The sequence below is a fragment of the Protopterus annectens genome, chromosome 17.part0, assembly GCF_019279795.1.
Source record: "Protopterus annectens isolate FY-2018-M chromosome 17.part0, PAN1.0, whole genome shotgun sequence".
Classification (NCBI taxonomy): domain Eukaryota; kingdom Metazoa; phylum Chordata; order Ceratodontiformes; family Protopteridae; genus Protopterus; species Protopterus annectens.
This window is the reverse complement of record NC_056751.1, coordinates 582982392-582996791: the sequence shown is the minus strand read 5'-3', so window position 1 is coordinate 582996791 and position 14400 is coordinate 582982392. Positions and strand designations below refer to the sequence as shown.

The 14400-nt window shown below is 42.9% G+C and overlaps 1 protein-coding gene across 1 annotated transcript in view; it reads left to right on the top strand.

The window, feature by feature from the left end:
• LOC122791466 (NACHT, LRR and PYD domains-containing protein 3-like) overlaps window positions 1–14400 on the top strand; it is a 772530-nt gene that overhangs the window by 221379 nt on the left and 536751 nt on the right. Inside the window, exon 6 of the mRNA XM_044059210.1 lies at window positions 5089–5263. Within this exon, the coding sequence (XP_043915145.1) occupies window positions 5089–5263 (175 nt within the window). The remainder of the gene's footprint in view (window positions 1–5088; window positions 5264–14400) is intronic.

Below are 14400 nucleotides of genomic sequence, written 5' to 3'. Positions count from 1 at the left end.
ACCACATTGATGGTAGTCCACTGAATGCATAAGGTGTTATAAGACGTTTGGGAACACAGGTTGACAGCAACCTCTCTTTTGATCACCACATTGCCACTGTGGTCAGAAAGTCCTTTTATGTGGCACATCTCATTACTAAGGATTTTGCATCCAGGAAGAAAGAGGTCATTGCCTCCCTCTACTTTCCCCTTATTAGGCCAGTCATTGAGTACAATGCCCCATTTAGCATGTACCTCACTAGACACCTGCAACAACTGGAAAGTCCACAAAAGTACCTCACAAAGAGGATCATAGGCCTTAAACACTTGTCCTATATGGACAGACTAAAAAAAAACTCCAACTATTCTCCATTTCATATCGCCTACTTAGAGGCGATCTCTGCTTGACTTACAAAGCCATGTCTAATCCAGCTCTGTTAGAAATGCTGCATCTAAAGAAATCCCAATCCCTCTGCACCACACGCTCAAGAGACCTCAACCTCATTACCACAACCACAGAATGTACTGAAGGGACAGGTCCATAACTCAGAGACTGCCCATGCTATGGAACAGACTTCCTATACCTGTCAAGCAGAGCACCTCGCTGACCCTCTTCAAGAGAAATCTTGATGAGTGGATGGGAAATAGAAAATTCATCCCGGGGATAACTCCAGAGGCTCTATTCGACAGAGGCACTGAGGACTAAGGTCGGGTGGCACGATGCCAGGGTAATCCTATGGCTAGGCTTGTAAAGGCCCCAGAGCCATTAGTCTAGTACACACCTATGAACCTATGGTCTCAAACTGAATACAAAGAAATGCATGTCATCATTTCCTTCAGCACAAACAACGTCCCTTCACACTATCAAATCAACACTACCCTAAGTACACACAGCATTTTAAGAAATGTTGAATAACAGTCTTTTAAAATATAGCTGAGTTAATTGTTCTTTTAAAAGTAACAACTATAGTTCAGTGTTTATCTGTAAGAAATCTGACCACTGTGAATAACAGGTGTTACTTGGGCTGAGATGTTACATTCACAGTTTTTAATATTGTAGCTAGACTAAGATACTTTGATGTTCTCCAACTCACTGACTTGTCTGAACAAAACTCTATATGCAGTAAAAGATGTTATTACAAGACACCAGAAACTATGCACTTCTACAGAAAATACAATGTAGAAAAACATGCAAAATCAAATACTGATAGAAAATAGGAAGAGTATGATGAAAATATGTTCTTTCTTTGCAGCACTTGGAGTTTGATTAAAGGGAGAGACAACTAATTTGTAATAAAAAAGTGTGAGTTTTCTTGTTCACTTGCATCTGAAAACTAAGCTTGAAACCCTTGTTTTTGTTCAGACTCTAGGCTATACTATTTGTCTGAGATGTGATGTTGGCAGTTGTGACTGATGAAGCACATTTAAATGCTGTTGATTTCTTAATGGCTCTTGTAGTTGGAATAAGTGAGATAACCTAAACTAATTATCCTGACACTGTTAGTAGCCTTTATGATGCAACAGATAAGGAGACAAATGCAGGAAAGAAACAGAAAAAGGTTTAGACATAAAACAAATAGAATTATTATTAAATTATGCTTTTTCTGTATGCAGTGTTTAGTGTTGGGTTCCAGTAAGGAAAATCACTTTTTGAAAGGAAAAACTTCACATTTGGGTGAGTTTTCTTTTAACTATTCCATTAACTACATGTAGGACTCTGTGTAATCTTAACTAATTCTCAAAATCTCTGGACCGAGATGGAATGCACAGGCTGCTAATTTCCCTTCTGTTGCCAGCTTCATAGCACTCAGTATCCTTAGGTAGTATAGCTACTGCATTATGCTTATAGATAATGAACTCTTACTCAGCACAAGAAATTCTGTTTATGACTGTTGCAAATATTTAACAAATGTAGAGGCCTCACTCTCACAAAAACCCCAAACTGTGAGCAGCTCACACGCCCACTACATTCTACAACAACCTGCACTAAAGTGTCTTATGCTGAGGCTGCAACAATCACTGCCAGACCCATAGACCCATGAAGACAAGATGTGAGCAAAAATCCATCACCACATCAGCTTCAGCCACAATTTCCCAGTCACTGAGAGGTACATTATCCGAATTCCAGAACACCGGCCTAATCTATAAATACAAGTGTTCTAGTGTTGAGTGACTCTATAGTCAGACATATTGATTCTCTTCTCACTAGGATGGGCAATGACACTGTGACAGTGAGTGGTTTTTCAGGTTCCAGGATCTCTGATATCTCAAGGGTTCTTAAGACCCTTTCACCTAACAAATATAAATATGATATGGTGGCCCATGTCAGAGCAAATGACTTGGGGTGCAAAACTTTGAGGAGTAGGTAGGGAGACATGTCAGAGCTCTCCATGCATGTAACAAGTACAGAAAAGACTCATCTGCAATAATGATGTCTAGTTATAATGAAAAGATAATTGACTTCAACAGTCAGCTAAATAATTGGTGTCATTGCAGGCGAATAAAATATGTGTCAGCAAGGGGCAAGATGCTTGGAAGCTCTAATTGCTTTGCAAAGGATGTCCTGCACTACTTGTTCCATGTCTTTTGCATTTTGGATAAAGTCTTCACTGCCCCATAGTGCCTTTTTTGGCAGAGTCCAGCTAATAGACATTCCAGTCTAAGATGTCATATCCCAAACAGGATCACATTAATGTAGCTCTGCTCAATGCCAGAAATGTCAACAGTAACCTGCTTGACCTTGAGAGTCTCCATTTGGAATGCATTCATATCTGTGCAAATACTGAAACTTGGTTTAAATGATCAGAAATCACTCTTTCCATACATGAGTTTTGCATCTTCCATGTATTTAGACCCAATGGCAAGTCAAGTGTTGTTGCTATATTTCTTATGGACCGTATCACCTTCATACAGATTTCACAGAGTCTCATAGATGGAACTCATTGAGCTCCAAATCTCACTAAATAGGGCCAGCATTCAGTTTTTAGCCTGCTACAGGACACTTCCTTTGTCCCCTGATATTCATGTAAGGTTCCTAAATATACTTGAAATCTCTCCATTAGTTGGGAGACATTAATGACCTCTCAATAAACTGGAGAACTTATACCTCCAGTGCAGGATAAGACAAGAATTCTTATGTTTAATAAACAGGAACTCTCTTAACCAGATTGTTAGCAAATCCAGTAGAGGACATACTGTTCTTGATTTGGTACTTATGGATATAGCATATTTATGTGCAATTCCCCTGGTATTTCTTTCCCTGGCTAAGTCAAGTCATAAGCCAGTGATACCCTCACAATTTCTAAACACACTGAAACCAATATCTTAGAATTCAAGGACTTCAAATGTACAATCTCATCAAATTCTGAGACAAAGTTTCAAAAATTGACATATAACATCAATAACCCAGATGTTGCCATAGCAGGTAATTTCACAAAGGAGATCTAGTTCAGCCTAGATATATGTGTAGAATTGGCAGCCACAACCAGATCTAAATGTAAAGGGAAATTTAAAGACAAACCACCCTGATGGTCTTATAACGTTTATAAACTCTACAATAAAAGGAAAAAATCTTTAAAGTATAGAACAGATCAAAAGACCATCATATCTAGGATAACATCTTGAAAGTTATAAAAAAATGAAAAATATTTTAGGTCTACTAAGGTATACCATGAACTTGGTTAGCACCTGAAGCTAAGGCCATCTACAAATCCTTCATTATTTATCTTAGGAGACTATGAACTAGCTCTCAAAATTACTCTAAAATTATTTGTAATGGTATGTATCATGTACGCTGACCCAGAAGGCATTTCCAACGTACTAGCAAACAAATCTAGTGTGTGTTTTATTCAGCAACAGTTATCGAAAGGCCATTTATCCCTGAGCCTGTTGTCTGATTACATTTGATTTTGGATTGGATTTATTCATTTAAGATTTGGATACTTTTGTTATTTTATTTATATGTGTGTGTGCATGCATGCTTGTATGTATATATTTATGGATATATTTGCTCCTATATTACAGTTTACTACAAAGAGCACTTTTAGCTAATAGCAAAGATGGAAACAATACTAATTTCATGAACTTTAATCATATTTTGACTTAAGAATGGGGTCCGTTCCCCTTATGGTATTAGAAACCCAAAATACTTGGCAAAATTAAAAGGGAAAGGTATCCTGGCATATTATTGGGGTCTATCTTGGCCTTAGAGGTGTGTACAAGCATATATAGTACCCATAAAATTCATTGGGGTATAAACCCATGTCAACAATATTTCGGTAAATTTGGGGTAAGCTTGCCTAAGCTTAAAATGGTTCTTGGGTCAACGGCTTAGTAACTTCCTATGAAGCTATTAGTTGGAGGAGTTGAGGAACAGGAATTTTACGCATTCTCATTCAGTACCTTCCCTTTATCCCCTAGTGTGATGGGTCTTTATTCATTTTCTTTTTAGTTGCTAAGGATGGCAAGGTCCATCCTGCCTTTATTGAGCATTTTTTTTTTTGCTGGTAAGTCAGAGAGAGAAATTATTTTCTTACTTCATGCAAGATAAATCCTGCCTTTCTTGACAGCTTTTTGCTGTTGTTCAAAAGGAATTCTCTAAAAAAAAATAAGATGACAGGGTCATGGACCATGAGCAAGTTTTAATGCATCTTATATGGATAGGAAGATACATCTGCAAGATGGATGTCCTGATGAATGAGAAGACCTCAGAGATCTGGAGTTAGAGTAAGTGTATCATAACTTAGGTTTACAGTGCATACTTCATACAGTGATTCTGGTTTGGATTGCCATTTTGAACTGTGCAGTGTAACTACATTTATTTTAACCTAATGGCTAACAGACATTTTTTGACGTGGCTTTCACCAAATGATCTACAGCGCTGCAAAGGTTTTGAGACTCTTCTATTCTCCCACCCCTAGTCACCCCCCTTCTGACCTCTCTTTTTTCTGTAGGGTCATCTTCTTATGTAAATAGTAGTTGATTTAATTTATGATTTAACTCATCCTCATTTCTGACATCAGTATCTGCCTCTATTATAGCATGTGTGTGACCGTTATCCAAAATTACTTTTATTTCTGTTCTTTTCTGATACTCATTCTTCTTCTTCTAGGATGTTATATCTTTGTATGATAAAAATCAGAAACGTGAAGCTGCTCACTACCTCATGGACACAGTTATTGCAAAGAAAAATTGTGACACCATTATGGAGATGTGGGAGTACATTCTGCTAGCCAGCACAAAGAGCATCAAATTGAAAAATCTTCTGACTGAGATGCAAATGAAAGGTAACATTTTTATTCTGCTAAGGCAAATTTTTAATCTTTAAGGAAGAGATTCTTGGCAGAATTTGAGAAAAAGTTTATGTTTAACAGCAGGATTTGTGGTTCTATGCCTTAGAGTTAGTTGCAGGTAGGAGATACATGCATGAATTTGAATGCTACTTTAGGTTTAAAAGCTGACTGTGTTGTTTTATGCCTTAGAAGTTGTTGAAGGCAGGACACATTTTGGAAAACTATTGAAAAGCATATAAATATGCACTTATGAAAAACAGACACAAAACAAAAAAAGAGAGAATAATTTATAATAGAGATAAATCTCCATATTCTCCCTACCCCAAAACTGACTTTGAGCAATAATCAATACGAGTGTGGTTGGAGGGGATGGTAGTGGATGAGGCAGGGAGTAGGAGGAACTATATACTAAACTTGAGAGAAATGGGGTATAATACTTATTTGTCCTATGAATTTAATTAACACATTCAATGACGTCTCCTATGTACACTTACAAAAAATCAGCCTATCTTAAAAAAGTGGAAATGAAGAGCTACCACTGTCATTTCAAAGATGTCCTTCAAGGATGCATCTGCAGTCATAACATATGGGTTGTCCTGCCTCAGGCAGCCCTTCGGTCGGCCGGATTCCAAAGTCTGGGTCTGGCCTCGGCTGATGTCGCACTTCACCCGGCGTCATAGCTCCTGGGGTATAAAGGCATCAGCCGACGCCATTTTCCCCAGTCTTTCTTGCCACGCGGTGCCCGAAGCAGAAGCTGTTCGCAAGTGCCGGTCGGTCAGATCCAGAGAATTCAGTTACCGAAGACTTCTAAAAAAGCTAAGTACCCCGCTGGGGACTCTTTCTTGCCTCAGCCGATGTCAGACAAAGTAAATAATTGTTTAACTTGTGGGAAACAAATACCTCATAAGGATTTCCACTCTTACTGCCTTCCTTGCTTAGGCCCAGACCACGACGTTTCAGCTTGTTTAGCCTGTGCTTCCTTCAACCGACGGACACTTAGACGTCGGTCGGAGTTTGCTGAAGAGTTTTTTGGGCCCGCTTTTGCATATAAAATGCTGTCGGAGACTCCGACTTCACATTTAGTCAAAAAACGCAAGGAAAAGGACCGACACTCGCAGCCCGCGGTTTCGGCTGAAACCACGGTTAGGCCTACCGCGAGTGTCTCGGTTTCGGCTGAAACCGAGTCCTCGGTTCTTCCTTCGGCCGAAAGCATGCCTCCGACAACCGAGGCCTCAGAGGCCCCGGCTGAGTCAGCTACAGAAATTCCCACCGAAGAAGCAGGCACACAAGATTTGTCCGACACCATTCCGTTGGACATCTCTTCTCCTGCACGTGGGGCAGCTAGACCCCCTGCTTCTATGTCTATTAAGGCCTTCTCCAGGGCTAAAGCAGCTAAACTTTCCAAGGCCTTACCTACTAAAGCTCCCTCTCACAGACCTTCCTCTACTTCTCAGATTCTCAGCCTTGCTGAGGACCTTATTTCTCTGATCAGGGGATCCCAACCTCACCCAGACAGGGCCTCACAACCCCCTCCTGAAAAAAGGCCCAGGACTGAACCCCCTGAACCTCTCTCCTTTGACTATTCCTCGGATGGATCAGATTTATCAGACCATCAGGAAGGACCATACTCACCTTATGAGGATTCGGATGCAGAAGACTCCATTCCTTCTGCCTCCCCCCCAGAAGAATTTTCTTTTGGGGAAACTCTTCACTCAATGAGGGAACACTTCCAATGGCAGGGTCAGGATTTTTCTGATTCTAGGAAAAGGCTAAGGACTTTTTTACACTTACCACAGCATAGGCCTTTAGCCATACCACCTGTACTTTCAGTTGTTGATGATGCATACAATGATGCCAGTTCTGCCCCTGATTCTCTTCCCCCAGCCCCTGCCAAACCTGACAGATATTACAGGGTCCCGGATTCTCACTTCCACTTGTATAAGGCCCATGCTGCAGACCCAGAAACCATTTCTCAGGGCCCTAAGGGTGTTGCAGCTGCCTCTGCCAAAAACCCCCTACCCTCTGAAAGAGAATCAAGAGCATTAGAGAGATGGGGTAAAAAGGTTTATACATCTGCTACTCTTTCTGCCAGTGCTTTAAACTGTCAATTCCACATGATACAGTACCAGGAATTTTTGTTAGATCAGCTGAATAAAAAGCTTGCCTCTCCTGAACCTTTAGACCATAAGTCCCTTCAGGATTTGGTACACAACTCTCAGCAGGTCAGTAATCATTTCTTAAAATGTGGCTATGATGCACTGGAGGCTTCATTTAGATCAGCTATGACTGGAGCAGTGATTCGAAGGCATGCCTGGCTAAAAGAGCAATCCTTGCCAGACCATGTTAAGTCTAAACTCCTAGATGCCCCTATGGAGAAACAAAGTTTATTTGGCTCCCCTGCACAGGAGGTTCTAAAGAAAGTGGAAGAAAAAGCAAAATCTGTGCAAACAGTCAAGGATTTTCTGCAGGTCCAACCTCCGAGGTTTAGCAGAAATTGGCCTTCAAAGAATTGGTCCTTTCCAGACACCTCCAGAGCACACAGAGGCAGAAATAGATGCCCAAGAGGCAGAGGACAATCAAGGGGTGCCTACAGGGGTCGTCAGTGGCAACCTGCCAACCAGAGGAGTACCGCCACAGCTGCGACTGCAACCACTTCCACAGGACAGACACAATGACTTGGCTCTGATTCCGCCTACCAGGGAACAACTGGAAGCACCCTTGGGCAGAAAGCTAGCTTTATTTTCAAAAAACTGGCATTGCATTACAGGAGACAAATGGACTTTGCAAACAATAGACAAAGGCTACAGGTTTCACTTCCACACTTTACCAAAAAAGAGAGGAATGCCAAACCTTCCACCAAGCCAGAAATCAGAGGCTCAAAACAAATCATCAACTTACTAAGGATGAGAGCAATAGAAAAGTACCATCAATGGAACAAGGCCAAGGATTTTACTCCAGACTATTCCTTGTACCAAGAAAAGAAACTCAATGGAGGCCTATTCTCGACTTGTCCTCACTGAACACATATCTCATTGTACCAAAATTCAAGATGCTGACCCTACAGCAACTTCTTCCCATGTTGGGCAAGGAGTCCTGGCTGGTGACTCCAGATCTCAAGGAGGCATACCTGCACGTCCCTATATGACCAGATTGCAGAAGACACCTCAGATTTCTTGCAGGATCAGAGCATTATCAATTCTCAGCATTGCCCTTTGGCTTATCTACTGCGCCCAGAGTATTCACGAAATGCCTGGCATCAGTAATTGCACATTGCAGGCTTTAGGGAATTCAAATCTACCCATACCTGGACGACTGCCTAATACAAGCGGACAACAAGACAAAAATAATAAAGGATTTGGCCTATGTCATACAACTGCTGCAAGCCCTGGGATACACAGTCAACATACAGAAGTCAAGACTAGTGCCATCCCAAAGGATAACATTTTTGGGTGCAGAACTGGGCACAATAACACAGATGGCTTTTCTCACAGAAGATAAACAAAAGCAACTACCAGTCTACTTCATGGCATTGACAAGACAAACTCAGCTTACTGCAAGGAAAGTCCTGCAGGCCCTGGGTTACATGGCATCCTGCATAATCTTGATCCCACATGCCAGGCTGCATATGAGAAAATTACAATGGTACCTAAGGAATGTATGGTCTCAACACAGACACAGTCTAGAAACCATGATACCAATCATTCCATGCCTGAAAAAAGAATTCCTGTGGTGGGCTCAGGCCTGCCAGACCAACAGAGGGTTGCCTTTCCACAAACCACAACCAAGGCAGACCATCACCACAGACGCCTCAGACCTAGGCTGGGGGGCACACATGGAAGACAAGTGTATCCAAGGCCTATGGTCCCAAGACCAGCTGAATCTACACATAAATCTAAAGGAGATGCTGGCAGTGAAGCATGCAATCGAGGCATTCAAATCATTCCTCCAGCAAGGACACCTGCTGATAAGGACAGGACAATATCACAGTCATGTGGTACATCAACAAACAGGGAGGCATGCATTCCTACCCTCTATGCCGGATGGCAATGGACCTGTGGAACCTAGGCCTGAATCTCAACATTCAACTGCAGGCCAGCTTCGTACCAGGAAAAGAGAATTCACTAGCAGACAGCTTAAGCAGAACTACCACGGATGCTCACGAATGGATGCTGCATCCAGACATCTTCAAAACCATAACAAAGAAATGGGGAATGCCAGAGATAGACCTGTTCGCCTCCCCACTCAACCACCAACTGAAGAAATTCTGCTCAAGAGAATACCACCCACAAGCCTGGAGGGTGGACTCCCTTTCTTTCAGCTGGAAGGCCCTGACAGTTTATGCCTTTCCACCTCTCCCATTGATGTAAAGAGTTCTACTGAAGATCAGGGAGGAACAGCCAAAGGTAATTCTGATAGCTCCAGACTGGCCAAGGCAACATTGGTACCCGCTACTGAGAAGCATGTCTCAGATGAACTCATGGCCTCTACCTCTATGGCCTTTACTTCTAACGCAGAACAACTACAAGACCCTGCATCCAAACTTGAAAACGCTGCAGCTAACTGCCTGGAAAATTGCATAAAACAAAACCATCCTGTTTTATCTCAGAGAGTCAAGGACATTATCCTGGAGGCTCGCAGACCCTCCACAAGGAAAATATACTCAGCCAAATGGAAGAGATTCCTCATTTGGAGTGCATCAAAGGGAACAAATGTCACACTGGCAAACCTAGCACACATCCTAGAATACTTAGCAGAACTGTTCCACAATGGCCTGTCCTATTCTTCCATTAAGATTCATGCTTCAGCAATTTCAGCAGAGTATAACATGGATCCTCCTATCTTCTCTCACCCTCTCCTCAGACAATTTCTAAGAGGGATCAAAAATGTAAAACCTCCCAGGAAACCACCTCTGCCTGCATGGGATCTCAATTTTGTGCTGGAAAAATTAACACTTCCCCCTTTTGGACCAGCAGCATCAGCAGACTTACAGTTCTTATCTTGGAAAACTGCCTTCCTTCTAGCAATCACTTCAGCAAGAAGGGTATCTGAGTTACAGGCATTAATGGCAGTGCAGCCTTTCCTTATCTTTCACCAGGATAGAGTGTCTCTGAGAACCAATCCTACTTTCATGCCAAAGGTGGTATCCAGGGTATCCTTGAACCAGGCTATTCATTTACCTATGTTCTTCCCTAACCCACAGAACAGGGGGGGAAAGACTACTGCACACCTTGGATGTACACAGACAACTGCACTACTACCTGGACAGAACTAAGACCAGCAGAAAAACTGACCAGCTTCTGGTAGCATATGCAACAGGAGTGCAAGGAAAAGCAATTTCCAAACAGACAATTTCAAAATGGATAGGAAATTGCATTCGATTCTGCTACTCTTTTCATGGAAAGACAACTCCTTAAAATATCAGGCCTCACTCCACAAGAGCTACAGCCACCACTACAGCTTTCCTACGAGGAGTGGCTACCAAAGACATTTTAGAAGCTGCTACTTGGAGCTCCGTGCATACATTTGCCAAGCACTACAATCTTCCATTATACTCCAGATCCCGAGCAGGTTTTGCAGCTGCAGTTTTACAAGGGATCTTAACTACACCATCATTATCTTAGTGCCTCCTCCCCCAGTTTGGCTATGGTATTCTACCCATATGTTATGACTGCAGATGCATCCTTGAAGGACATAGTACAGTTTTGTACCTACCATAAATGTAGATGTCCGATAGGTATGCATCTGCAGTCAGGATTACCCACCCTCCTTCCCCTCTGTGGTATTCCTAGGGTACTTACCCCCTTTCTTAGCTAGCTGGGGGAATCTATTATTGTGTATTTGTTTGTATGTATATATGTATATATACTTTTTGATTTCTACTGTTTGGAATTTTCTACTTTTATCCAAATTTAGCCTTCCTAGAGGGCACCTGGCATCTGGGGCAAGAAACACTGAGGAAAATGGCGTTGGCTGATGCCTTTATACCCCAGGAGCTATGACGTCAGGTGAAGTGCGACATCAGACGAGGCCAGACCCAGACTTTGGAATCCGGCCGACCGAAGGGCTGCCTGAGGCAGGACAACCCATATGTTATGACTGCAGATGCACACCTATCGGACATCTACATTTATGGTAGGTACAAAACTGTACTTTTGTGTGTGTGCATGTGTGTCTACGTGTGTGCTTGTGTGTGTCTACGTGTGTGCGTGTGTGTATGTCTACGTGTGTGTGTGTGTGCATGTCTACGTGTGTGTGTGTGTGTGTGTGTGTGTGTGTGTGTGTGTGTGTGTGTGTGTGTGTGTGTGTGTGTGTATGTATGTCTATGTGTGTGTGTGTGTGTGTGTGTGTGTGTGTGTGTGTGTGTATGGGTGTGTGTGTGTGTGTGTGCATGAACATGTCCATGTATGTGTCTGTGTGTATGCACGTGCATGTGTTGTAGGAGAATGTAAGAACCTACCATGGATGCATTTCTGTAAAGAGCCAGCTCAACCCAAGGACAATCCAAATCCATAATTAGCAAGTCTTACTGTAGCATTGTCGATCAAAACATATTTCTCCCTCCATGATGTCTTCGTTGGAAGAGGAAAACTTTTATATAAAGCAAACTGAATCACCATAATGAAAGGGTGCTGATTATGGTGGGTGACACATAGTCTCTTACTTACATTGTCTCCAAGAAGATGTTACATGGAATCATAGGAGATTACAAGGCTATTGACCCAGGGGTCATTTCAAGCCTAGCCGTTTCATCCCAAAGCAGTACCATAGATACACCAGATAATACCCAGGATTGTGTTTATTAATGACTTCCCATGACTAGGAGGGTTGTGGGCACTATCCCTGGTAAGAATTTATGGTGCCCCATCCACTCATCCAGGTTCCTTTTGAACAGTGTCATAGAGGTGCTCTGCTTCACATGAATTTGGCAGCCAATTCCAAAGATGTGACAGTTGCTGGGAAACAAATCTGTCCCTCCAGCATGTCATATTCAAGTCATAGGCCATATTTCGGTCCCTGGAAAGGGTAGCTGTAGTCCTGTTTGATTTATGGATATGCAGCAAATTCATTAGATTTGGATCAAGATTGCTGTCTAAGCCAGGCATAAGTCTCCCCTAAGAAGTCCATGCAATACTGAGTACAGTGACAGGGACTTTAGTCAGTCTGTGCAAGGCACGTGCTGGAGTTCCTTGATCTTCATAGTTAGAAACCACTGAGGTCTCTCCAATCGCTGCAGGTGCTTTTTATGGTACATGCCGAAAGTGGCATTATTCTCAACTATGGGCCTGATTAGTGATGAGTATAACCTAATGTCTTTGACACAATTATTGTTATGAAAGAATATGATGGATAGGGCAGTAAAAATGTACAGCTGTCATAAGGATCACCAATGCATACATTTATGGATGAAAGATTGTCGTGGTCTGACTTTGGTGATGTCCTTCAAGGATGCAACTGCAGTCCTGACATATGGGTTGTCCTGCCTCAGGCAGCCCTTCGGTCGGCCGGATTCCAAAGTCCGGGTCCGGCGTCGGCTGATGTTGCCCTTTCCCCGACGTCAGAGCACCTGGGGTATAAAAGCGTCAGCTGACGCCATCTTCTTCAGTCTTTCTTGCCGTGCGGCGCCCGAAGCAGAAGCAGTTCACAAGTGCCGGTCGACCAGCTCCTGTGTTTTCAGCTACTGAAGTCTTCAGAAAAGCTAAGTACCCCGTTGGGGACCTTTTCTTGCCTCAGCCGATGTCAGATAAAACTGTAAAAGTTAATAATTGTTTAACTTGTGGGAAACAAATACCTCATAAGGATTTCCACTCTTACTGTTTACCCTGCCTAGGCCCAGAACACAACGTCTCGGCCTGTACAGCTTGTGCTTCTTTCAATAAACGCACTCTTAGGCGTCGGACAGAGTTTGCACAGGATTATTTTGGGGAAGATTTCTGTTATATCATGCCGTCGAAGCTTCTGACAGCACATTTACCTAAAAAAAGGAAGGATAAGGACCGACACCCATGGTCTCGGCCGACACCACGCTTAGGCCTACCGCGAGTGTCTCGGTCTCTTCTGAGCCGGTTTCACAACCGCTACAGACCGACGACACTGCCCCTCCGGTTACTTCGGTACCGGAGGCCAGCTTGGTGCTGGTTTCTGTTCTCCCCTCTGAGACCGTAGCCCAGGATATTTCTGACACCATTTCAGGTGATAAGACTACTCCAGCACGCGGGGCTGCCAGGCCTCCAGTGTCTATGTCCATTAAGGCCTACACACGTGCTAAGGCTGCCAAACAGGCTAAGTCTCTCCCTCCAAGATCTGTTTCTCTGGGATCCACTTCTGGTTCTCAAATTTTAAGTTTAGCTGAGGACCTTATTTCTTTAATTAGGGGTTCTCAGCCACATCCAGATAGAGGCTTTCAGCCGCCTTCTGTCAAGAGGCCTAGGGTTGAGCTGGTAGATCCCCAGTCCTCCGATGAGGCCTCAGGTGATTCTGCACATTCAGACTACCAGGAGGAGGCCTTCCCGGCCTACGAGGATTCTGATGCGGAGGAATCCATTCCCTCTGCTTCTCCTCCTGAGGAGTTTTCCTTTGGGGAAACGCTTCATTCCATGAGGGAACACTTCAAATGGCAAGGCCAAGAATACTCAGATTCTAGGAAAAGGTTAAGGGAATTTTTAAAGCTACCTCAGCATAAACCCTTAGCTATTCCTCCAGTTTTAAATGTTTTAGATGATGTGTACTTAGAATCTAGTGTTTACCCTGACTCCCTCCCCCCTGCCCCTGTCAAGCCAGACAGGTACTACAGGGTCCCAGACACACATCAATTTCTGTACAAGGGCCATACTGCTGACCCTGAAACTATTTATCAGGGGCCTAAAGGGGTTTCCTCCACTACTGCTAAGAATCCACTTCCTTCGGAAAGAGATTCTAGGGCTTTAGAAAGGTGGGGCAAGAAAGTATGTACATCTTCCACCCTTTCTATGCGAGCATTAAATTGTCAATTTCATATGATTCAGTGTCAGGAATACATGTTGGATGACTTGCAAAAGAAATTGGCTTCTCCTGAACCATTAGATAGAAAGGGGTTACAGGAATTGGTTCATAATACTCAGCAGGTTAGCAACCATTTCCTTCAGTGTGGATAT